At 50.7% G+C, this 26,683-nt stretch overlaps 1 protein-coding gene across 1 annotated transcript in view; it reads right to left on the bottom strand.

The window, feature by feature from the left end:
• SEZ6L (seizure related 6 homolog like) overlaps positions 1-26,683 on the bottom strand; it is a 112,066-nt gene that overhangs the window by 35,009 nt on the left and 50,374 nt on the right. The window contains exons 2-6 of the mRNA XM_026657003.1: positions 25,568-26,305; positions 22,960-23,093; positions 4,012-4,204; positions 2,555-2,740; positions 514-676 (exon numbers count right to left, since the gene is read on the bottom strand). Of these exons, the coding sequence (XP_026512788.1) occupies positions 514-676; positions 2,555-2,740; positions 4,012-4,204; positions 22,960-23,093; positions 25,568-26,234 (1,343 nt within the window). The 5' untranslated portion in view covers positions 26,235-26,305. The remainder of the gene's footprint in view (positions 1-513; positions 677-2,554; positions 2,741-4,011; positions 4,205-22,959; positions 23,094-25,567; positions 26,306-26,683) is intronic.

Below are 26,683 nucleotides of genomic sequence, written 5' to 3' on the forward strand. Positions count from 1 at the left end.
GCCTACAATGAAATCCCCAAACGGGTGATGCTCCCTGCCCCCTCCCATGCACACAAGACCCGCTAGAGGTCTGAACCCCTGGTGTGGGAATTACACTTCACCACCCAGGGCCATCGAAATCCCCAGCCAACTCACCGGCTCCCACTATAACGAGACGGAAAGTGCCCTGCTCCCAGCACGCCCTGGAGACAGGAGATCTACGCCTGGCCCAGGCGGTCTGAAAGGTGGCTAGGTAAGGCCCTCCCAGGTAGGAGTGAGGGAATACCCTGTCCAGTCAGTCCTGAGGAAAACCCCTTGCGAGACCCTTGAGCCTCCTCCGGACGGGGTAGGGGGCTGCCAGGTCTTCCTCACGCTGATGGCACAGGGTGGGAAGAGCAGGGTGCTCAGACCTGGCGCCCCTAAACGCCAGCAGTAGCCTGGGCAGCAATGGCAAAGCTAACCTCCCTGCACAGGTCAGCTCAGATTCTGGGCTCTTGGGTCGGCATGCCTGCGTCTCCGCGAGCGCCTCCTCACCTGTCCTTTTCACTCAGCAGAAGCCTCTCAAAGTGCAGGTGCAGCTTCTGGCCCTGGGGAGCGTCGATGGTCCACACGCAGTGCATGTTGCTGTGGTTCCCGGGGTAGCTCGGCGAGAGAACTCGTCCAATCGTGGCATTATGCACCGTGCCGCCGCAGGGTGCTGGCGAGGAAAGCACAGAGACGGTGAGACTGGAGCACGCAGCCATTCAGAGCTTCGGTCCCAGCCACGTAAAGCGCTCTGTCCTGACAAATGAGTGTACGCTAAGAAGGGCCTCTTCCCCGAGAAATGGGCTGCCAAATCAGGGCAGATTCTACTCTCAACTGCACCAGCGTAAACTGGACTGACTCCAGTGACTCCAAAGAAGTGGATTTACACCAGTAGAACTCAGAGCAGAATCTACTCTTGTTATGACTCCCCAAAGCATGTAAATCTTCCCTGGTTTTGCATTTCCTCCCAGCGGGGCACAGTGTGCTGGAGGGATACTAGGTTGATTTATTGCAGCTGCAGGTTCAACCCACATGACGCTCGTGGCTTTGTGTGGGTTTGACCCCAGATCAGGGGAGCTCTGCTTTCCACTGGGTTTCTCTTTGACATTTTAGGTTCATTTAACTTGGGAAAGGAAAGTTAGGAGCGAGGGGTAGACCCCCAAACCCAACGTCAACTGAAACTGCCCCATCCTGCTCTGCATGGTGGAGACAGGGAAACCCCTGCAAGCATGGGAGAGGGCGTATGTAGGAAGGAGGCTGTAGAATGTAGTGAGGGAGGCTGTGCTTTGTATGAGTGATTCACACACAAGCTGGGTGGCTCTGAACCCAACTGGAAGTAGCTTAGAGCAGAGGAGTGCTAGAGGCGGAGGAAAAGCTTTTTGAGATGAGCTGAGCAGATATATCATCTCCCGGGGGATTTGCATTCTACCTCCGCCAGAAGCCATGATGAGGCAGTGCCTCCTTGAGTCTGAGGGAAGGCGAGGAGACCCGGCCGTTCTGACAGCCCAGCAGCACATGAAGCAGCTGACAGACAAGAAGACATCTCAAAAAGTGCCCGGAACGCGGCTTGTGGCGCATGCAAAGGAGCGAACAGATGCAACCTCCCTAGAAGGATCTCATTCCACTGGGTGCACCGTGCTGGTCACACTGTGACTGCACAGACTGCTAGCCAGTGCCCGTTAGCACTCGCTGCTTTCACGTGCCCGTAACGTGCTGAAACATTTGTCTTTGAGGCTGAGATTTGCCACGTCTGGTTTCTGTCCAAAGAGGAATTTTACTCCCCCAGAGCAAAACAGGTGAATTGCGACTGCTGCTGATAGTGCACAAATGGGATCAGGCCCATTTCATTGTTACTGTCCCCAGATGTGTCTGTTTATTCACTTATTGTGTCTTGTTATAAACCAAGACAGGTGGCTCTCTGGGGCTTTTTATTACTGGCTTGTACAGCCCCTGTGCTTCTGTACTCTTGCCAAATGAAACATGGGATGTTTCTGTATGTAGATTAGTGGTGCAGGGCCTTGGTTTCCCTGGGAATCTAATACGTACTGAGAAACGCAGGAACAACTTGATAACTGAGCTTTGCTCGTTGTTTTCTCTCTCTATTTTTTAAATGGTCATTTCCTTTTTGTTACTTGCCTAACAGTGGGTCAGTTCTGCTCCCAGTCAGACATTTCTGTACAGGGAGCGGCTCCTTCCTCGTCACCAGGCCCCAGGCAGAGTAAAAATCCCTCCAACTTGCCACTAAAAAGCAAGAGGGAAGCAGAGGGCAGTAACGTCTCTGCCTTTCAGCACTGTGGATTCTTGAGACTCCAGCATGGCCGGTGCCGTGCCAGTCATTCCGCACCCGGGCAGGGGCCCGTTCGGTCACGCTTTACTCGAATAAAGTGTCACTCCACTGAATTGGATAGTTACTCTGGATGCACGCTGGTGTAAATGGGAGCAGAATTTGGTACGGTTTCCCCCTCTCCCAGGCTCACATTCAACTTTTAACACTAAATTATTCTAGAGTCCAGCTTGTCTTAGCATCTGTGTTAAGGATCAGTTACTGTACCTGAACAGACGGGTTCTGGGCTGCTCCAGTGAGGCCTAGATGCATTGATGCATGTGAGCAGTTTGGGGCCTTGGAGTTCATATCCCAGGTAACAATGGAAATGGGCGACTCCACCAGAATGCAGATCCATTACGGTGACATCTCCAAAGTCAGGCCTCCGTGGAAAGCTGCAGCTCAGCATGAACACTAGAACAAACACACAGCCAGATTTTAAGCATCACCACTGTCTTCTCTGCGTAATTCTGCAATAGGAAGAGTGGGTGAAAGCTGAAGAGGTGCTGGAACCTGGTCACACTAGCCCAGACACACCGTTTTTGGAGACTGGCGTGTTTGTGCCACTGAACCATTGATTAATGACTTTTCACCTGTTCATGCTTTCGATTAGACGTCTTTTCTAATTTTTGTTTCTAACAAGAATTCACTTGTTGTCATTTATTTTTCTGTAGCTGTTCAAGGGAAAAATAAAGATTCCATACGTGTCCCTGTAGGATGGGCTTCTTTATGGGAACAGAAACAGAACGCAGTGGACCTAGGGGAAAATAAAATAGCTGGAAATGTGCCCGAAAGGCTAGACTTGTCAAGGCCCATACAAAGAACTAACCTGTGTCTGTACGGGAAGTGTCATAGAATAGAGACGGCTGCTCACTCTGGCCCTGATCCAGCAAAGCATTAAAGCCTGAGCCTAACTCTAAGAACAGGAAGACGATGGGTTTCCTTACATGCCTACCTGCTTTGCTGGCACAGACCCTCCGAGCACAGTCCCACAGAACACAGCCACATCCCACAAGGGGCAGAAGCCCGCGCAAAACTCGGGAGTGAAGCCTGCAGTTAGTGTTTGATTATTTATTCCTCTCCTAAGCAGGGGAAGGCTTGTGCAGGGACAGATTGTGTTCAGCTACAATGGACACAAACTGGTTTTATTCAGAGGCCTTAGGCCGAATGGGGGCTGGGGTATTTTGCTCTCAGTCCCTGGCTTCACCCTGAGCTTGGGAGCTACCAAAAAATGTCAAGCAAATGTGCTTCTGCCCATGCTTGTAATGACTGCACTTGTGGCCCAACAGCCGTTCAGGATACAGGGCCAGTGGCAGAGGGATTGGCACGGTAGATGGGGAAGGACATTTCATCTTCTAACAAGTCCCACTCACGTAGCATCTTTAGCCAGGGCTCGGAAAGGATTCTGCAAAGACGACACCCAGGGTCTGATTCCCTCCTCCCCTCCGTCTCCCGACTGCAATGAGAGCAGCCCCGTGGCACGGGAGAGGTGAAGTGACTTGACCAAGGTCACACAGCGAATCAGTGAGAGAGTCAGGAATAAAACCCAAGTCTCCTGGGTTGCAGCCCACTGCCCCAGCCACTCACCTGGCTGTGCCGGGGGGCCTGGTGTGCAAGGCCCCCCACTGGGTTCTCACCCCCGGGGCTGGGGAGGGGCTCACTAGTTTCGGTTAATGAACACGTACCCTGATAATGAAGCTGAAAAGTCCCAACCACATCGTCTTGGAATGTCCGGAAGTAAACGGAAATAGTGTTGGTTGGGCTGCGAATCACCTGACCCTCCACCAAAAGTGTCTGATTGGCTAAGATCACCAAGTTGTCATCATCCACTCCACGAATGGCGAGCACCTCACCCTCTGACAGGTTCACACTCTTCACCTTAACAGCAGACAAACAACACACTGTGAGTTTTGCTCTGGCCTGGCCCTCGATGTACTAAGGCTCCCAGATCACCTACACAATACGGACACCTCCCTTCTTGGCTGCTTAGCATGGTCCTGACTCCTGTTCTGCACTGACAGGGCCTTTCATCTGAGTAGCTCAAAGTGCTGCACCAGGCCTAGAAAGTGTTATCCCCACTTCACAGCTGGGGACACTGCGGTGACCTGCCAAAGGAAGCTGCTGGCTGAGTCAGTAGCAGAACCCAGTCCCCTGCCTCCCGGCTCCCTGACTGAACCCCTACCCCATTGTGCTTCTTACTTGGTCCTTGTCCTGCATGGAGAGCTGCCTCGGGGGGTATTGTGATTTACATGGCACCTGGAGTACATAGTGCTTTAGACATGTACACTCAGGCGGGAACTGGACCTTTGTGCCAACATGAATTTACTGCACTGTTAAATTATGCTGTTATTATCGGGATCATACTGGGGGGAAAAGAAGGTGGAGGGTACAGGGGTACTCTTCCAAGCTTCGCCCATGTGAGTAATCAGAATGGCAGTAGATTGTGGAGATGTTCAAAATAGGAAACTGCTGCTCCCCGAGTGCCACTGGAGCCCTTAATTGGGGAAAAATTAGTGATGGTACCTACCAACCTCCACCCACTTGTGTCTCCAAATGAGTCATCACTCAGTGTCAATTGTGCACATCTGTGACCCTCCCTCTCTTTTCTTACCCGAAGAATGAAATCGTTAGTGACGTTGACCTTTAAATGATCATCACCATCATCATCATAAGCACCTAGGTGACAGGACTATAAATACTGTAGTAGCCAACATGGATTTGTCAAGATCAATCATGCCAAACCAATCTAATTTCCTTCTTTGACAGGATTACTGGCCTAGTAGGTGGGGAGGGGGAGCAGTAGAGATGATATAGCTTGATTTTTATTATGGCTGTTGACACAGTCCCACATGACATTCTTAAGAGCAAACTAGGGAAATGTGGTCTAGATGAACCTACTATGAAGTGGGTGAAAAACTGGTTGAGAAACTGTACTCAAAGAGTAGTTATCAATGGTTCACTATCAGACTGAGAGGGCGTCTCTAGGGGGTCCGTCCTGGGTCTGGTACTATTTAATATTTTCATTAATGACTTGGGTAATGGAGTGGAGAGTGTGCTTATAAAATCTATGGATGACACCAAGCTGGGAAGGTTTGAAAGTTCTTTGGAAGACAGGATTCGAATCCAAAATGACCTTGACAAATTGGAGAATTGGTCTGAAATCAACCAGATGAAATTCAGTACAGACAAGTGCAAAGTGCTATACTTAGGAAGAAAAACAATCAAACAGACAACTACAAAATAGGGACTACCTCGCTAGACGGTATAGTCCTGCTGAAAAGGACCTGGGGGTTAGAATGAATCACAAATTGAAGATGAGTCAACAGTGTGATGCATTTGCAAAACAGGCTAGTATCATTCTGGGGAGGATTAACAGGAGTGCTGTATGTGAGACACAGGAAGTAATAGTCCTGCTTTACTCGGCATTGGTGAGACCTCACTGGGCACTGTGTCCAGTTCTGGGCATCGCACTTGAAGAAAGACATGGACACATTGGAGAGAGTCCAGAGGAGAGCAACAAAAATGATCAAAGGTTTAGAAAACCTGACCTGCGAGGGAAAGTTAAAAAGAACTGGGCATGTTTAGTGTTGAGAAGAGAAGACAGAGGGGGAACCTGATAACAGTCTTCAAATACATTGTCCTGTTATAAAGAGGAGAGTGATCAATTGTTCTCCATGTCCACTGAAGAAGTCATGCAGGGGACTGGACTAGATGACCTCTTGAGGTCCCATCCAGCCTTACACTTCTTTGATTCTATGGCTGTATGGTCACAGGCAGGGCCGGCTCTAGACACCAGCCGACCAAGCACATGCTTGGGGCGGCACCTCAGAAGGGGCGGCCAATGTTGGGGTGGCGTGGGGCACTCGAGGGGTTTGGGCGGTCCGGCCTGGTGCAACGCTCGGGGCGGGGGGTTGGGTGGCCTGGCACGGCGCGGCGCTGGGGGGTGGGCGGGGGTTTGGGCGGCCCGGCGCAGCACTGGGGGGGAGGTGTTACCGTGGGGCGGCGCTCTTCTTTTTTGCCTGGGGCGGCAAAAAAGTTAGAGCCGGCCCTGGTCACAGGGCATCTGTTACCCGCTTGCTGCGATAACTGGAGGAATGTGTAGCGCTCAGGGAGAGTTTCAGCTGACTCTGTTACACCCAGGGCTAAGGTTTTCTTCATCCCAGAACAGCTATGGACTCAAAGCAAGCAAGCAAGCTGAGATTCTGGAGAGGACAGCTGCTTCAGAGAGGTGCCGGGATGGTGAATGGGGATGTGTTATACTTTAAGGCTGTTAATTATTTGAGTGACTGAAGAGGACAAATTTGATAATGTGACTGGAAGTTAGTAGGCAGAATAGCACATCACCCCTAAGCCATGGCTATATCGCCCCCTGAGCAATGTGCATGGTCTCATCACTGTGCTCCCAGTCAGCTCCTGCTTTCAGAACGTGCATTTCACTACGTTTCCATAGTAACTCTGTGTGCATTGACTGCCCTCCCTGGGGTGAGGCTGAGCTTGGTGGATGTTCTCAGGCAGGTTCTGTCTCAGCCAGGCCCTTCGCTCTCCATGCCCATCCCTCCTCCCATACGGCCCTGCCTACAGAAAGCTTTCGTCACATAGTGACAGGATCTGCCCCGGGATGAAGTGCCATTGCGTTGGTTCGGGCAAACCTGGTGTAACTGGAAGCAGCTCCCCAGGGGCCTTTAAATAACAGGGCCACATTTTCAAGGGAAGGAACCTGAACTTTGCCAGAGCACTGTGATGCAGAGGGCTGCGTTGAGACTAGTGTCTGCTCTCTGCACAGGATGGCTTTGATGCAATGCGTGGAACACCTACATTTGTAGATGCCAATGGCTGACTAGTGCCCACAGGGTTCCTGTCAGTAATTACACCATTACCCTGGACATCTGGGCTGTTGTGTCTCCTCTGGAAAGGGCTCACAGCACATCCATTACAGAGCCAACTGCAACAGTCATCAGAGTGGAATTGGAATTAATTTGCAAACTGGACACCATTAAAATAGGCTTGAATAAAGACTGGGAGTGGATGGGTCATTACACAAAGTAAAACCTATTTCCCCATGCTAATTTTTCCCCCTACTGTTACTCACACCTTCTTGTCAACTGTTGAAAATGGGCCATCCAGATTATCACTATAAAAGTTTTTTTTTCTCCTGCTGATAATAGCCTACCTTAATTGATTAGTCTCCTTATAGTTGGTATGGCAACACCCAGTTTTTCATGTTCTCTGTGTATATATATCTTCCTACTGTATTTTCTACTCCATGCATCTGATGAAGTGGGTTTTAGCCCACGAAAGTTTATGCCCAAATAAATTTGTTAGTCTCTAAGGTGCCACAAGGACTCCTCATTCTTTTTGCAACAGTCATGGAGCTCTTACAAGCCCCCGGCTCCTTAAAGGTCACTGTCCCAGCAACCAAGCCAAGGCGAACTGGGCTGGGCTCACTAGAGACCTGTCAGTGCATCCATTGGTTCCGTTCCTGCAGTGATCACTGCTGAATGATACAACAGTCTCCCTCCCCTCCTGGTCTGGTTTGCTACTACGACGGGGAAAATGTGGCTTATTATTTAATCTGGCTGGAATCCTTCACTGCAATGCTGCTAGCAGGAAGTGACCTGCTCCAACAATGCCCTTGGTTATAGAGGAAGCCTGAAGGAGTTAAAAGTCAGTGACAGAGAACTCTGAAAATGCAAACTGCACTGGGGGAATGTAGCATAAGAAGGTCTAGCTTCTACCCTGGGGAAGAGAGCGCAAAAGCAACTGCTCTAGGACTGAAATCGGTGGCCCAGAAGAGCTGAGAGAAAAGCAGGTTCCTTTGTAAGCTAAATTGTTGTTTACAACAATTAGCTCTTGCACAAGGCATCTGCTTGTAGGTACCACTGCTTCCATAGCTGGCCATTTACAGAAAATAAAGCAGCTAATGTTTCCAGTGAGCAGTAGAAAGGCCTTTTAATTAGTGCTTGGAACCTGGCAGCTAACAAGTAACCCCACATTTGTTTTCCTTGTTCTTTTAGCATAATAAAGAGGCTGGTATTTCAGCAATGAGATACTCAACAGCTGCCATTTGTTTTCTTAAGGATGTGAAGACCAAGGCCCTATATTTAGCACTTCCCAAAACATTAGCTTCTAATTGCATGTGCTTGTGAGGATGTGGTGACTAGAAGAATTTGTTGTTGTTGTTGTTGTTGTTATAAAATTTGCTTGATTTCTCATCACATAAGAATGATCATCTTCACAACCCCAGCAGATGTGCTGTAACACCCAGGGCAGGAGCTCCAGCAGCCCTTGGATATCACATTGATAGGAGCCTCGTAAAGCACTTTGCAGCACTTTGAGCCTTTTGATCTCGTGGCTGCAAGGAGCTAGATTTCCTCAGGAGAAATGACACCAAACTTGATTAACAATGAAACTACTCCCCTTCCCCAAACACCCATAAACCCTTTCCTAATTCAGTCCCAAGAAAGTGCCAAATCCTCACCCGATTCAGGACTACAAGATTGGGCCTGAAGGATGCAAAGTGCTTCTTCACCCGTTACCTCCCCTCTAAACAATCACCAGCAGGCAGTGAGTCTCCACAACACTTTGGGCAGATCTGAGTTGCTGATATTCGACTTAAGGACACAGCCCTTTGCCTGATGAGCTGTAAGGCCAATGATGAATAGGAACAGATGGTGACATATATATGTATGGGTACATATTTTGGCCAGTAGTGGGCAGTACACATTCTAAAACTCTCACCACTTGGTTTCCTTGGCCCCAGCAGAAGTATCTAGTTCCTGCCTTGCTGACTTGGGGGGAGATTTGCAAAGGCACCAGTAGACTTAGGTGACCAATTCCTGCTGACTTTGAAGAAGAGTCGGGCACCTGTCACCTGTGCCATTAAAAATCTACCTTTGTTGTATAAAGCCCCCAACCAACTCCTGCTGCCATGCATGGGCACCTTTCCATTGACTTTGATAGATGCTGCAGAAGACCTTGAGTGAGAAAATGATTATTTCTAACCAAAAAGAAACCTTGACAGCTATTGGTTGCCAGGAGAAGTTTTGGTTTAATTTTTTAAAAACAAAGCTGGGTTTCATGTAATTTAATGATGCAAGTTGGTGCCTAGACTGTACCTCTGTCCTGGCATCAGTGAGGTCCGTAGCTCCTATCTCAGGGGGTATATGTGAAAATCAAGCTCAGACCAGAGCCTTGTTATTTTCTCACTAGACTCCTTAAACACAGGAGGAAAATATGCCGTGAGGCCCCGATCCAGGTGATCCCTTTAGCATGTGCTTACCTTTCAGCAGGTGAGTAGTCAACTCGATTATTCACCTGCTTAAAATTAAGCATCTGCTTAAGAGCATGGCCGGATGGGGACCCTGAAATTTACATATTTTATGTAATTTTCCAGATGCCTTTCAACCCCTCTCCTGTATTCATGATGTTCCGGCATTGAACCCCTAACGCTGACAAAGCGAGAGCTGCAGAAAATCCACGTTCCTCTTTTCTCCTTGCTCCCTTATGGCCATTCTGAATAGACGTGTCTGCAGCACAGAGCCTCGCCAAGAGCTTGTGTGCAGCGCAGTTCGTAGCTGCCAGGCTCTCTGGCAAAGATGTCCTGATTATGATGAGTGAGCAGCAACAGCAACATCCCGGCATAAGGCCTAAGTTTCAAGGCTGTGCGATGAGCGAGCGAGTGCCGGTGGAACCCCTTGGAGGCAGGAGGAGCTGGAGGGTCAAATGAGGAGAGCAGGCGTTTAGTTTCGAAGGGGTCCCGTTTTAGAGGCAGCAAGTGAGGAAGGAGCCAAGGCAACTGTGAGAAAGGCCAAGGGCAGAAAGTTTTCAGCAGACATGAAATGAGGAGAAACAGGAGCTTTTCCTCCAGTAGGTTAAGTCGGGAGGACATTTATGAACCCAGCTGAGACATCAAGCTTGGGCTATGCTCTAGCTTAGCCAGAATTGATGGGCTTGAGGCAGACAACAGCGGGTGAGGTTCTCTGGCCTGCATTACGCAGGTGGTCAGAGGAGATGACATAACAATGTCTTCTATCCGTGGGGGGGCTGGATAGAATATCTATCTTCTCTCCTCAGCTGGTGTAGACTGTCACAACTCCAGTGAAGTCAATGTCACCAGCGGGGGATCTGCCCCTGTGAATCTGTGAACCTAACTACTTGTCCAGGAATGATGAAATTCACCAAGGCCTAGCTCCCACTTCTGTCCCCGTTCAGACCAGAAGTGGGAGATCAGTCTCCCCGCAGTGAATCAGCAAGAATTATATGCAGAAAAGGACCAATTTACTTCTAGCCTTACTCATGCGAGTAGCCCTTTTGCAGTCAACAGGTGAATCTGTTTCAGTAAGGCGAGGAGAATTTGGACCACTGACTTCAAAGGGCATTCCGTGTAAGATGGGGCTCCAGCAGAGAAAAGAGAGGCCCATTATGAAAAAGAGCAGCGTTTGCCTTCTCTGAATGCCAATGGATGTGGTTATAGTCCTAGTGTCCACATCCATATGACACACATTATACCCAGGAGAGAAAATGGTGTAATAACCCCAGATGGGGGTGGGAGGAAAATGGAGAGATTAAAGGAAGATGCACAACTGGGGTCCTGGTTCTCGTGACCGGGTAGCTTGAGAAATGGATTCCTAATAGCCAGGGCTTAGATGTGCCAGCGAAGATCCTTTAAGGGGAGGTGTCAATGGCACAAAGGACAGTGAGATGCTCCAGTCCCACTGAGCGTCAACAGGCGTTAAACTGCCCTTGGAAATCATCCCTTTCGATGCCACGTGGATTAGTACCATAGGAGCCCCACGCTAGAGAGAAGGGACAAAGGCCAGAGCCACTTTGCTTTACTTTGAGGGCTCTGCCAGCTGCCCACTGCCCTCAGTGATGGCACCAGTCTGATCGCTGCAGCCAGGCATTGCAGACCAGCCCTGCTGTCAACAGCCACATTGCTCCATTGAAGGCTGAGGAGTGAATGCCTTTAGTCTGCTGGTGCGGGGCAATAATGCACTTTATGGGACTAGTCACAAGGTCCGTCCAGGTTTTACGATCACTGGGAAGTTATGAGCAAGGGGCCGTGCTTTATAACTTGGGGTAATAACAGCAGAACTCATCCGCAAGACGGATAATGCCAGCAATTCCGGGTCACCGCCACTGACCCGTGGGCTGCTTTCGTCTCTAATTTTTCAAAGGAAAACAAATTGGCAGCTCACTTTTTCAGCCTGGAAACAGAACAACAAAAGCAACTGTGCTGGCCCGAGAGAGGCCGTGCTCCCTATCCAAGCCACCTTCAGCATCATTCAGCACTTCAGACCCCGCTGGCAAGCTGGCTCTCCCAGTGCCTGGCCAGTGTTGGGAGCATGAGCTACCTGAGGTCAAGCCCTAGCCAGCCAGTGGGAGGCGAAGCTGCTTGGTTGGGGAAGGATCCCTGGCTCCCATGCAGCACTTTTCATCTGTAGATGTGAAAGCACTTTGCAATCTGGCTTGTGTTTATAGATGGGGAAACTGAGGCATAGAGGCTAAGTAACTTGCCCAGGGTTATCCAGGAAGTCTGAGGCAGAGCAGGGAGTTAAATCTGGCTCCTAAGTCTTATCACCTTAACCACTGGACCAGCGTGGCAATGAGGGCTGTCCCCTCTGCTCACAGCATGGAGGTGATCTTGGGTCTCTCCCTCCCCAACTGCTTCTGCAGGCCCAGCAGGCATGGCTGACCAAATGGGCCCCGGCTAGTCTTTGCGGGGTTCTCTTTAGGCTCCAGACCTGGCCACAGTGAGCCCTGCCTTGGTGATGTCTCGACTGAGAGCTTGGAGATACCCCGGGATGCTGCTGGCCCATGGTGCATTCCCTCCGGCTGCATTAGCTGCAGGGAATGCATGGCCCCCACCGGTTCCACTTCACTTCCAGACTGGGTTGCCTTTGATTTACCGAGGCTGTGGTGGGTTGGATCCTGGCTCCCTGACACGCTTCCTGGAGGGCTCAGACTAACAGTCTGGGCTGGGGGAGAGGGCAGGTAGATTCTCCTTTCACTGACCCCAGTGTAAATCAGGGGGCACCTCATTGAAACCATTGTGAAATTGGTGGGAGAGGAGACTCGACTCCAGGGGGCTCTCAGAAGGGAAGGAGCAGCATTAGGGCTCCGGGCCCGGGACTGGGGGGGGGGGGGGGGGGAGTTGGAGACTCCTGCATGTGTGCTTGTTTTGGGGGGCAATTCACTTTTTCTTGGGCTTCCTGGATGAGAGGCAAGAACTGAGAGCTCGATTCCTACATGCACAGGAGCATGCAACGAACATGTGCCCAACTTGTACACGATTGCCTTGTTTGTTCCAGTCTCCAATGGCAAACGCCCCAATGAAAAACCTCTCTAGGCAGACAGAGACCTGGGCTCAGATTTAAACATTAATTCCTTGTTGATTAGGGGTGGATTAATTGGAATAGCTGAAACGAACACAGCCAAACTCAGCCTTTGTATAAGTTAATGCAACTCCACTGACTTCCGTTGGGTTTTCACCTGAGCTGGATTTAGCTCATTGTGTCTGTTCTGAATCACTGGAAAAATCCAGAGACTTCCTGGCGTGCGTTGTGCTGAAATCACTCAAGGATGGTTCTGTTTCCAAACCAGGTTTGTCAGGTGAAGGCCAGCCCCAAAGTCACGCTGACAAATGGAGAAGGGAAATTTTAAAGGAACAGTCATTGGAGCAGCATGACAATGGAGCCGCTCTGCTTGACGGCTGCTTTCCCCGTGTTCAGGGCCTGTCTGCGGAGGAGACATTTCAGGCTGGTATGTAGGCTGGAGACAGATCTCTGAAGGGGGCAGGTGCTGATTAACGCATTGCAGCACTTACCCAGCAATCTTACTCGCAGGCTCTCCTGACGTGTGTCACCAGCAGGCCCCATGCGAGGGAAGGCTTTGCAGAGCTATTGCTCTAGCCGGCAGCCCGCATGGCAGCCGTCACTTTCCCGCTATTTCAATTCTGTCTCGGGTTAGTCTGGACTTGGGAAACGTACAGAAGAGGATGAAAGAAAGAGCCGGGGGGGTTCTTGCTCTCTTGAAGCAGATTTCTCCTTTATCACGGGGAGGTAGGTAACCAGCACAGTCCTGGGGACTCCCCTCTGTGTCTGGGATAACTGTCAGCTACACATTGGTACAGTGGCCTTGTGCCAGGGAGCATCAGCCAGGCAGAAAGGTACCATATGTGCAGCTTCCTGCCAGGAACTGCAAAGGGAAATCAAAGAGTGAACTAATTTAAGCTCCCGGAACATGTGTCATTAAGACGGGGGCTGGGGGAAGAATCCTTCCAACCCAAACGAACAGGCTCGTTCGCCCCCTAGAAAAAACCCAAACACCTTTACATTTAGCGGAAATCTCTCTAAGGAAATGATGTTTCTTGCCAAGAATGTCAAGAGTTTTTTATAAATGTAATTTTATTATAATTAGCTGCTCTGTCCTTATCGCTGCGATGCGGGGACCTAATTTGCAGCATGTCAGTGGCTCAGGGCTTGATGTGCTGGGCGGCTTGCAGTGGGCTCGGAAAGAGGACTGGGGTCTGAAACGTCTAATAAGGTGAGATTCACCCTGGGCAGAGCGCCAGCACAAAGTCTAGTTAGGAGCTATTTATATTCCACAAGGCCGAGGTACCACTTAAATCCCACTTCAGCCCCATGTGTGGTACCTAGGCCTTATGCACAGAGCTGAATTTCCCCTATAATTCATCAAGGGCCGGATTCACAGGCCACTGATGTCAGTGGGAAAGTTTGCATTGACTTCAATGGGTTCAGGCTGGGGGAAGGCCAGGATGACAGAGCTGCTGAGGTGTGCAGAGGGGTTCTCCATTCAAGGGCATGTGCAGGAGCGAATTGCTCGAGAGAAGTTATTAGAACTTGCCAGGGACTTTCATTTTCTTTCTCTTTTTTTAACTCCCGCATGGTGACATGGTAATGAGCTTTTCTCTTTTACGCCACTCTGTCTCTTAATCTATATTACAAGATGTTAGTAATGTAGTAATGAATCTTTACTCTTCCGGATTTTTTTCCTTCCATCAACCCATTTAATGAGTTTTTACTCTATCCAAATGCATCACAGAGAAGGGCTTTTGTTTAAATTCAGCTTCAGTTTTTCTGCCTTCTCATCTGCTGCTGCTGTGATGCCATTAAAAGGCTTAAACAGGGAAATCTTTTCCCGTGTGTTTCTGAACTAGACATTCCCGTCAATGCTACTGATACAGCAGAGCTAATGAGGGACAAAGGGCAGTGTTTTGTTCTGTGATCTGCACAGGCCATCCCTCCAGTGCGCAGAACACAACAGTGTGCGCTGGGCCAGGGGCCGCGCTGTTCAGTAACCACGCGGGGCCCCAGGGGCTGGGAAGAGATCCCCTTTATTCAGTGAGGTAGTTCCCAAGTACCTCTGCAGAACAGAACACAGGCTTCGGCAGCACCCGTCCCACAGCCTTCCTGTCTGGGCATCTAAACCACTTAAAGGTACAGTTCCCAATACCACTGGGGCCTAATGTCAGACATGAGGGGCCTGGGATCAGCTGGTAACCGCAGCACCAGCGTGGCTGAGTGGCATCGCCAGGACTGCTCTTCAGCCCAGCAGCAGCACTTGGCCCGCACCTGCCATCGCTCCTTGGCCTGCCTTGTTCCCTGCCCTGCTCCAGCCCAGCTCGGTTTCCGACTCCTGACTCTGGCCCTTGGCTCTGACCACTAGGCCTGACCAGAGGGAGCCTTTCCATTGTCTCTGGTGGGGGCTGGACCAGGCCCTGAATCCCCTGGACCGTCCATAGGGGTTTGACTTAGGAATCCAGTCCTGAATATAGACCACAGCTCTGCTGCACCGGAGAGACGTGTGTGTGTCCCTGCCACAAAGCCTCTGCCGCAACTCGCAGGGCCTGGTCTCTCCACTGATGCTCTGATGACTAAGGCCTGGTCTACACCTAAAACGTAGGTCAACCTCGGTACCTCGCTCAGGGCTATGGAAAATCCTGTGCTCCGAGTGCCGTAGTCAGGTTGACCTAAGTCCCACTGTAGACGCAGCTAGATCAGCGGAGGAGTCCTTCTGCCGACCTAGTTCCTGCCTCTCGGAGAGGTGGATCACCTGCCTCGACGGAGAAAACCCGTCCGCAATGCAGGGAGTGTCTACACGACAGCGGCTGCAGCGCCAGAGCTGGGCTGCTCTAGTGGCTGCAGTGCAGACGTATGCTCAGCTAGTCTGTCGCCCGGCGACCCTTCCAGGCCAGGTAGGGAGTTTGTACGGCTGCTGCCCATGCTGTGGCTGTGCAGTCTCCAGCCCAGGGAACCCAGCACCAGCACAAAAGCCACTTAGAAACCAAAAAGGAGCTACTGCAAAGTTGCATAACATGAATGGGGCTGCCCGGTTTAGCTGATGCAGCCCTAACGGTGTTACAGAATCACAGAAGATCAGGGCTGGAAGGGACCTCAGGAGGTCATCTAGTCCAACCCCCTGCTCAAAGCAGGACCAACCCCAACTAAATCATCCCAGCCAGGGCTTCATCAAGCTGGGCCTTAAAAACCTCCAAGGAAGGAGATTCCACCACCTCCCTAGGTAACCCATTCCAGTGCTTCACCACCCTCCTAGTGAAATAGTGTTTCCTAATATCCAATATCCTAGGTGGGATTCTCTGTCTCTCTCCCCTGCCACTCCACCACTGTGACCATTTCAGCAAGGCCTCTTCTGCTTCTCTCCGTTACAGGAGTCAGGAATTAATTCCAAATCACTTTAAATGCCAGCAATTACCAGCACGAGTGACTACGTGGCGGGGGGAAAGAATGGCATTGCACTATTTCCGCACCTGACTCATGTAATTAGCTTTGTAGTCGGTGAAGCTGGGAGCATCTGTACATGTAAAATAATTAAAGGAGGCGGGAAGGGATTCTAAATGACAGGCTGGCAAAACAAGAGGGAGCAGCAGGAAAGCCATTAATCTTTTCATCAGGCCATCACGCTGGGCTGCTCTCTTCTCCATCAGACTAGATGGGTGAGGCCAGGATCCCTCAGAGATGGGTAAAGATAATCGTCATCAGTGCTTTGATCAGCCATTCAGGCCATCCGAAAATCCCAGGTTATTTCCCTTCCGGGAGTAGTGTGCGGCTAAACAACCCCGTCCTCAACAGCTTCTGACAAGGGCTGTGCGAATAATACATGACGCTTAGTTGGCACTTTCCATCTTCTGATCACTTTAAAACACTGGATAATTAATCCTTAAAATACCAGTACAAGGGAGGCATTTAAATAGACAATGATCCTCATTTTACAGAGGGGAAACTGAGGCACAGAGCAGGGACGTGACACCCTCTGGGCTACACGGGGAGTTGGTGTGAGAGCTGGGATTAGCGTTCAGGATCTCCCACAGCGCACAGCTTGATAGCTGCTTTCAACTACCTGAGGGGGGGTTCCAAAGAGGATGGAGCTCGGCTGTTCTCAGTGGTGGCAGATGACAGAACAAGGAGCAATGGTCTCAAGTTGCAGTGGGGGAGGTCCAGGTTGGATATTAGGAAACGCTATTTCACTAGGAGGGTGGTGAAGCACTGGAATGGGTTACCTAGGGAGGTGGTGGAATCTCCTTCCTTGGAGGTTTTTAAGGCCCGGCTTGACAAAGCCCTGGCTGGGATGATTTAGTTGGTGTTGGTCCTGCTTTGAGCAGGGGGTTGGACTAGATGACCTCCTGAGGTCCCTTCCAAACCTGATATTCTATGATTCTATGATTCCCCTGAGAGTGGAGGGGCCGTGGGCCAGGGACAACCCAAACCCTGACAGCCTGCTTCTTTGTCTACATCTTTAATCATGATTAGCCCTTGGATGGCATCTCTACCCATCAAAGCCCTTGGCAGACATTTTTAGCCTCACTAGCCCTGTGTCAAAAGCCCTTGGTATGGAGGGAATCAAAGACTTCTCTTATTTTGAGTGTTTGTTTATTTTCTGCAGTTACTGATGATTTGCATGGACCTCACGTGACATTTAGGGCATTTAATTCCCTCTCCTGCCGACTGTCTCTCTAAGGTAATTTACCTTCATGTTGGTCTTGTGACCTATCCAGGGTTCAGCTCAGCGACTTCCCTTATATCTCCTTCTAAACTGGCATGACAGGATAACAGTGACACCTGGAATCACGGGGGCATTTCCGCCTGCGAAGTCCAAGCGTGCACTATTCTAGCTGCACACACTAGTGCTCTGTGTCTTTGGTGATATTCTGGGCGTAAGGACTATCCTTCCGTGCAGCCACATTCCCGTCGCACTCACCTGTATATCTGATACACTACATGCCATATAGAGCTTAAAGCATGAGAAGAGATCAAATGTCTCTCACTTGCCCTGCATGCTATTTCCAGCCTCCATCGGAAATAAATCGCAAAGCTGGTTAAAGAGTCTTCCACAGAGCTTGCTGCCCTTGGCGATCGGTGAGCCAGCTTTTGACACCAGAGCATGGTGCCCCACGTCCGATTCAGTGATCCCAGGAGAGGCTTCTCCAGCGTGGGGATCTTAGGAGCAAGGGTTTCTTATTTCCCTTCCGTTTGCTCATAGATTCTAGCCCATCTGCTGGGGAGATCATTAGAGGCTGGACGGAGGGGAAGAGTTTCTTGCTGTTTTCATCTCCAGCTGGTATTGAGGAGGCAAGAGACAAAGTTATGCAGGTGGGTTCCAGCCTGCCTGTACTTGGGACACTTGTACTGCAGTGTCCTGCACCGTAATATGGAAAAATGGGCCCCCTGGCTCCCTTTCCTGCCTCACCATCAGTACCTGCTCAGGGCCCTGTTCGCCAGCCCTCAGCCAGGCAACAGAACAGGGTTAGCTGAGTCCATTCAACAGCTGTATGTGTTCCTGCGGCCCAGCCTAGCAATGGGACTTTCCCATCCGTAGCAGCAGGGACAGCTCCACTCTCTGGCTACCCCACAGCCTCACCCTGAGACCGGGCCAGCATGGAACTGATCTCAGGCAGGAATATTTGGATTCCCTTCATAAGCCGCACATGTGAAGGGACGTGAGCACTGCTCACCTAGGTGAGGGGAAAACCGGGAAAGAGGGGCTGCTAGCCCGAAACAGTAAGTTATATTCTTGGCTTCAAAAGTCCAAAGTTAGAGCTGTCCCTTGGCGGCTTTGCACAGATTACTCCAAATGTTGCCCTATTTCCATGTATTGCTCTGCAGAGGTTATATTCTATCAGAGATTAACCATTGTCCAGCAATGTATCCAAAGTGCTAGGCTCAGACATGCTTTCTTTCCAGAGCTTTTCTTTCCAAGCATCCCCCCGTCCTGCTCTCCAAAATGTGCCTATTACGGTGGATAACTCCCCGCTCTTGGACGCTTCAGGCCTGGCTGTTCCTCTTGCTCTAAGGATGTTGCTTAGAGTGGGCTGAGTATTTTAGCAAGGGCAGCCAGCTTTCACATTGTTGTATGGGGCTGTGAAACAAATTCTCTCCCCATACATCCCCCAGCCCCCCCACTAAAACGTACCCCCGTCATCTGTGATCAGATCATTGTGCCCGGGCCTGGGCTGGGCATAGTGGTGAGAATTAGCGAGGGGTGTGTGTATGGGGGGCGGCGAGGCTCCCTACATTCCCCTGCTGCTACCTAGCCCACCTGCTTGTACATTCAAACCTAGTGACTGATTTGCTTTACATTCAGAGACCCCCAGTGGCTTAGCAGATCTGGGTGTACTTGTGTGTCATGCAGCCATGACTCCTGTCCTGTACACAGCTTGGTGAGAAACGAATGCTGCCCGTGCAGAGCAGATCTGTGCTCGGAGCCAGGCAAGGCTGTGCTCAACAAAGGCAGATCTGCTTTGTAATATAACGGCTAAGAGCCTCAGACGCATCAGCAAAGTGAAAAGGGGAGTTCTGAAGGCGGAGAGGCTAATTTTATGCTCCATTAAAACCCTGACCTACAACGGAGCAAGGTCAGGAATGATGTCACTGGATGGGTTACAACGGGAGGCAAATTTACAGCAGAGCAGTTTGTCTTTAGCACCCTCTCGATTCAGGAGACGGAGTTCTTGTTAGAGAAAAGTTTTTAAAATATGCATAAAATGCAAGCGTTTCAGTGTTTGCCCCAATGCTCGCTCCACTTGACGACCGTGCTACACTTAATTCCATGAACACCCTTTCCATCAGGCTGCAACAAGGTCAGCCCTCTCCTTCAGTCCAGCCACGCATGACGGTGGGAACAAGTTCGCCCGTTCCTTTGAATGCACATTGCTAATTACAGAGATTAAAAGTGGATGTAGCTTAATAAGAAATAAATTGTAACATGGGGAAAACTGAAGAAGAAAAAGGTCCCAAGGAGAGCTCTAGTCTAGTGCACAGACTACGCTGATGTTGTTTTACTCCTGTTTCAAGGCCAGGTAGCGACTGCTCTTCTCCTTCTGGGGCTTATTTATCAGTGACCTGGCCAGGCTTCCAGGATGGCTTCTAACGCAGGGAAATATTAGCACCGTTTTCCCAGGAACAGCTCATTTCAGCTGCACACACTAAGCAAGGAGTGAGAGCTGTTTCCATGGCGTGTCAGTGACTGTTCTGCAGCTGACCCCAGTGGGACGGCCCCTAATCAGAGCCCCTGGGCTGAATATATTTCTCCAGCGCCTGAATTGTGCCCGCAGGAACGTTCATAATTGGCCAGACAGGGGCCCCGATCCAGCAAGCTACTTAAGGGCATGCCTAACTTAAATCACCCGAGTAGTCCCTAAGCTCCGTGCTGAATGCCGGCCTTGGCATGTGGCAATTCCACAAACAGTGGGTCTGACACATCCGTCACATGACCCGCATTCTTTGGGGCAGGCACTGGCCTTTCCTATGTTTGTACAGCATCGAGCACAATGAGGTGGTTGTGACTGTTAATATTAAATCATAATAACGCTAATATGTCTGCGGACTCCGGGGTCTGCAAACCCGCCAGGGTAGGCGTGTCTCTTTCCTGTGTTTGTACAGCACCTAGCACCCTGGCGTCCGGATCCCGATCAGGGCCGTTGGGTGTATACTACACATCGTTACCATTACTCTCTTGTCACGTGTGGCCGCATGTTTATTTCTTCTGCGCCTGAGGATTATGGTCCATGTTGGTGAATGTGATTTCCTCTGGTGACCGCTATCAGACACGGGCCAGTATTGCACATGAACAAAAGGTGCGGCCCCACGCGTGTGCTGCACTCTGAGGCGCACACATGTTCTTACTTGGAAATAGTGCATTTTCCTGGTACTGAATTTGTGTCATGGATATAACAGGGGGATTCCTAGGGAGTCAGCTCTGCACCTAAGAATAGCAGAACTGTTGGGTTCTCTTGACACGTGGGCGCTTCCATTTAGAGCCTATCCCATTAAGAGTTGGGGAACAAAGGAGGAGCAATCAGTCAATTTGGAGAGAATGCTTTTTATTTTTCTCCTAGCTATCAAGGCAGGATGTCTGTTTGGGGAATAAATTGCTTGCCATTGTCCCTGTGTTAAAGTTAATTGGATGGTATTTTAAAGCTTTGATCTATCTGGGGATCAAACTGTACCAGCTCCCTTCTATAGTTTATTTGTGACATGGATTAGGAAGAATCTGGAGTTTTTGCCATGTCAGACTCATTTGTAGTAGCAGCTGCACCAGGCAAAATAATCTATATGACCATATGGCAGGTGAGCAGTAGGGAAGTGACATATACAGCTGGCCAGCACTGGTGGTCAATAAATGGTAAACTACAGCCACCACCTGATGAATGTTATGTGTAGCTGCAGCTGGAGTTGTGTATATCGTTCACCTTGCATGTTAGGCAGGAGTTTATCCTACTAGTCTGCTTCTGTTTGTCTAGGGCACGGAGGCTTCTTTGGAATGCAAGGGTGATAATTTACATGAGTTTGAAATGTAGGTCCAGTGCCCAGCTGGCACATAGGGAGTGAGCCTGGGGCTCTATATGGAGGGGGGGAGTTGATGGACATACAAACATGCATGGAATGGCCAGTGTTAGTGAAAACTGCCCGAAGCAGGACCGATAGAAACTAGGGCTAGTTGATATTTGTCTATCAGAATTCTTCTTGGACTGAAAACGGACTTTTCAACTAAGCTAAACTTTTTGCAAAAAGTATTTACTTTTCTGGGAAAATTTTGACTTTTCATGAAAAAACAAACAAACCCCAAAGTCAAAAAGATTTGGCGAAACCCCCAACATTTTGATTTGGAAATACTGCAGGGTGGTACCTCCCCCTGACGTCCCCGATGGGCAGGGCTCCCTGGCCAGGTTCCACCACAGCCGTGGGACTCCCATGTAGATGAGAACAGGGGCACAAGGTGCCTGACCTACAACTCCCATCAGGCACTGCGGCAGCATTCCAAATCAGGCTTTGGATGGAAAAAATTGGATTTGATTTTTTGCCAAAAAGTTTTAATTTTCTGGGAAAACTTTGACAAAAGCAAAGCCAGTGTAAACGTGTCCTGAATCAGGGCCATTGACTTCAGTGGGAGCATGTTTCGTTTACACTGGGGTACGTGACAGTGCAGGCACACTCAGCCACTGGCTTGCATAGTGCCCTTGTCTTTGCTAAAGCTTTGCCTTACTTGCAGGCTGAGGCGTGTAAAACCTTCACACCATTATGATGCGTGTGCTCACCCGGGAGTGGGGTTCGTGGTTAGGGTACTGGGACTCTGGCACTGACTTGTTGTGTGACTCTGGGCAAGTCACTTCACTGCTCCTTGCCTCAGTTTTCCCATCTGTAAATTGGGAATGAGGCAGAGCTGGTTCTCAGCAGGGTGGGACGGTAAATGAGCTGGTAGCTGTAAAGTGCATGGAGAAGCTTGGCTGCAGGGTGCTCTGGAGGACAAGGTATTAAATACTCTGAGCTCCTTGGATGGCAGATGTGCTAGTGACAGTATCACCATAACTGGGGCTGACTGGCTGGTGTTGGATGGGCAGAGGGCTCCTTCGCTCTGACAAGCCACTTGCATTCAGGGGTAGGATTTCAGCACTGTGTCTATGCCCCTGCTCGCCCGCCAGGATCTACGTTAATGAACACATGTTCTATTACAAGTGTGGCCCTTCCGACATGCTGTGTACGTGTGTGTGTGTTCGATCCTCTCCTTGCTGCCCCAAAGAACAAGCGCAGTGGCTGCTGGGTAGAATCCTAGAAAAACCCTTCTGCAGAGAGGGGCGTTTCCTGACGCAGTGAGTCTGAGATTCCAGTATCAGACCCCAGGCTGACCCAACACTGCTACCTCAGGCAGGGGGAACTGGGTGATTTCCCACTGTGCATCTCTGCCCCTGCTCCCCCCCTCTTTGCCTGCCACTGAGTCACACACTTGAGCTGAGGCTGTTTCTTTTGTCCTAGTCTACAGTGATCAAAGCGGCCTGATGGGACCGGTGGGGATTCCCTGGGGCTGGAGCGGGGCCTATGGAGTGCATGCAGCTAATGCTGGCCCACTGTGGAGGGACAAATGTCACCCTAGGTGCCCATGTATGCGGTGAATAGCTGCAGTCGGGGGCTTTGTGTCCAGCACCAACCAGCCCGGCATTCTGTCCCAGGCTGCTCTCTGCACATGTCAGGAGAGCGATGCTCATTCGATGGGTACAGATGGGAAGACGAGAACTACAACATTTTTTAATTACATGATGGCAGCTTCAGGCACTGACTCACTGAGGAAACAGCAGCCCCGAAGTGCCACCGTGTTCTTACCTGGAGCTCAACTCCATAGCCCGTGTAGACTGTCACGTTATAGGTGCACTCCAGGAAGTTGGGCACAGGAAGCGGGGGATAGTCGGTCGAGTCAATGTAGCCTTCTGGGTCGTAGAAGCTCACGCTGCAGATAACTGGAGGCAAAGCCACATGAATTAATAATGAACGGTGGGGAGCTTCCCACTGGCTGAGGAACAAGCCTTGTGGGCAGTCCCAGCTCCCCTTCCACGCTTCGGGTTTGGGACGGGGAAAGAGCTAAGAAAAAATGTTGTTTCCCTTTTTCTTTTTTTAAAAGAGATCTCTGACCAAAAAAGCTCCGACCATCCCTGCAGGTTCCCTTCTGCAGGCGACTTACCAACGACAGGGAAACAGAGACTGAGACAGTATCAAAGTCTATTCTGGAGTCAGATTCCGGCAGTCACTCCTGTTTCATTTCTGCATAGGAACAAACAGTGACCCTGACTAAGGTGGTTCACTGCAGGCCACAACGCCGTGTTTCCTGACAGATAGACCTTGCCAACCATCCGAACACTTCTGGAATGAGCACAGCACCTGCACCTTTTAAATGCACCGCATAGCACGGCTCATTCAGACACCTGGTCCAAAGCCCCTGGCAGTCAATGGAACGACTCCCAGTGAAGGACTTTGGATCAGGCCCATAGACCTTAGCTTTTTCTAATAGCCTACCTGGAAGTTTGGTTGTTATTTGACTGACAGTAGCTTGGCCCTGAGGGAGGACAGCAGGCGAGTAACATCCTAACAGCAGTGAGGTGTGTGAGGAAGGTTAGGTACAGGTGCACAATGAAGCACCACCTCCCGCCTCCCAACACAACACGACTCTCACTTGCGCCAGGGACCGTTAACTGGGGATGGGCCCCAGACAGCCCTGCTGATGGGGTGATAGCTGCACTGCCCACACTGGCCCTGCAAGAGCTCGAGTGGGCCCGATCAGCCAGTGAGGATGCAATAGGGGAGAATTAAGCCTGGGAGGAAAGTCCTGATTGGGGAAAGCTCACCTGTGTGGGGACAGGCGGGACTTCTATAAAGGCAGGAAGTTGGCAGCAGAGGGGCTGCAGGGAGGTAGTCTGCAGGCACTCCCAGGAGGAGGGAGGTGCACTTGGGGGGCCATAGGGACAAGTAGCCCAGGGCTCGGGCTGGCAAACCCGGAGGCATGGGGAGGGCCCGGAGGTGAGGAAGAGGCTCAGGGAAAGGCAGCAGGGTGCAGGAGGGAACCACACCTGGGCTGCTGTTCAGAGGGCCCGAGCCGGAACCCGGAGTAGAGAACAGGCCTGGGTTCCCCTGCCAGCCACTGAGGGAGCAGCCCCTGCGGCAGGGAACGGGAGGACTGACAGAGACGGCTGGTGAGCAGGGACTTTGATACATGTCCCCGGAAGGGGAAACCACGTACGTAGGGACCTGGCCGGAGGGCTGAGTCACACAGAAGGTGCTGCGGTTCCTGGAGCGAGAGGGGCACAGGCTCAGAGAGTAGCTGCTGGCCAGGGCGTCGACCTGGTGAGCAATTCCCCACCGTGACAGGAGGCGGCGCCGTCCCTGCGGTGAGTTGAGCCCCCCGTGACAGATGGAAAAATCCCTGGTTTTATGTAAGAAACCTATTTCCCCGGCCGTGGACTACCCCTGATATCACCATGTGCATCCCTGCTGGCAGCCCATGGCCTCCGGCTCCTGGGCCCCTCACACAGCAGAGACGAGAGCTAACCCCCGTGAGCTGGAGCAACTCTGCTCGCTCAGCGGATGAAGGTGGCACATGCCAGGCACTTCCTTGCGAGCAGAGACTTCCTCCTTGGCTTTAGCCTGGGTTATTCTAAACCCTCCGTTTCCTGCTCCACATTCACTAAGTTCTGCTGGTTCCACTAGAACAGCCTTCCTGATCCCCAAGGATACCTTAAAGACTTGACTTTGGGTTACAATCTCGGTGTCTATGGCCTGGTCTACACTAGGACTTTAATTCGGATTTAGCTGCCTTAATCTGAATTAACCCTTCACCCGTCCACACTACAGAGCCAGTTAATTCGAATTAAAGGGCCCTTTAAATCGATTTCTGTACTCCACCTCGACGAACGGAGTAGAGCCTAAATCGATTTTGTTAATTCGAATTAGGGTTAGTGTGGACGCACACCACCGAATTACTGTGTTTAAGTTAATGGGGTAGTGTGGCCGCACACCACCGAATTAATGTGGTTTAAAACCGAATTAAGGTGCTTAGTGTGGCCGCGCACAATCGAATTTATACAACCTGTTTCCCAAATTCGAATTATCTAAATTCGGATTAATCCTGTAGTGTAGACATACCCTATGCCATTGCGTTGCTAGCTGGCTCCCACGCCATCTCCTGCATTATGCGCCAGGCTGCCTTTCGTACGAGAGCCAAGTGCAGCTGTCTCCTGAACGTGGCCACGCCATTGCACTGGTGCAGATTTTTGACACCAATGAAACGTGCAAGCTCTTGGGCAGCTCCAAAAGTGCACGCTGCATTTGCAGACACAGGAAGCGTGTCCTCTCTCACTTCACAGCCTGGCGCCTCCACCCTCCTCCTCCTCCTGCGGCTCGGGGTTTGTGGGGCTGTGGCCGTGCAGAGAGGGGGGCTTACCTGGCGTGTGCTCGGTGGTGATGACTGTGGTCGTGATGATGGTGGAAGTGGTTGTTTCTTGACTTTCTTCGGAAGCAGATCCATTCATCTCGTTCTCTGCACTGCTTGTCTTGTTAGCACTGGGGCCGATTGTATCGCCTTCTACAGCAGCCGCATCAGGCACCGACTGCTTTACTGTCTCTGGGCTTTGGGAGGTGGGCTGGCGGATTAAAGGTCGTAACATAAAAGGAGAAATCTGCAGTGGAGACTGGCTGGTTGTGCCACTGCTTCCTCTCCTGTCACCCCACAGTGGCAGCTCTGGGGTTGCTTGCTTGGCTTCAGTAGCCATAGTAATCCCATTCCCCAGCGCATGAGGCTCTTCAGCAGAGGTGAAGGACCTGGGGTGTGACAGGTTTGGCTGAGAGGCAGCTCTCTGAAGCATTGCTGGGGTAGTTTGGGGTCTCAGATGCTTCCTTGCGATGTTTACTGGCTTTAGAGAAGGTGGCTTCTTCTTGGAAGGGAAAGTTTGTTTTGTCTGGGCTTCAGGGGCAGAAGCTGGCTCTTGTAGAACATCTCTGTGAGGCAATGGAGTCATCTTCTCAGTCACAGAATCGAAGAAGTCTTCTCCTGACTGAAGAAGGTTGTGAGCTGTGGTGTGGGGGGGCTCTCCCTTCTCTTTGCCAGTCATGTTGTTTGGGAGTTCGTCAGAGCCGAGTGGGTAGGAACTTGAAGGGGCATTCTTCCCCTCTGAGTTAATGTCTGCAAGAGAGGGAGGGAAAAGAGATGCATTGAAAATTCTGGGCATGAAATTATGCACTGTACCTAACTGCAGTAAATCAACCCCCGGAGAGACCGGCGGCTGCCTGAGCACCCCGCCGCACTCACAAACATTCTGATCATGGCAGAGCAATAAGGACCCTGCACTGATTGACTGACACTGAGATTTTTGCCAAGCCCGGAGAGCCTTATCTCACAGCTCAATTCAGTGCTTCTCTTTGAGTCTGTTTTGCTAAAAGTCAGTGGTTCGAAAGGTTCATTTGCTCATGACGAGTGTACTGCTGTAGCTCCGTCTCTGTGAACTGCTACAATTTTACAATCCGCATCAGCGAATAGGTTTACTTGGAAGAGATTGATTGT

This window comes from Terrapene carolina, unplaced genomic scaffold, assembly GCF_002925995.2.
Source record: "Terrapene carolina triunguis isolate 2854851 unplaced genomic scaffold, T_m_triunguis-2.0 Scaffold234, whole genome shotgun sequence".
NCBI lineage: Eukaryota > Metazoa > Chordata > Testudines > Emydidae > Terrapene > Terrapene triunguis.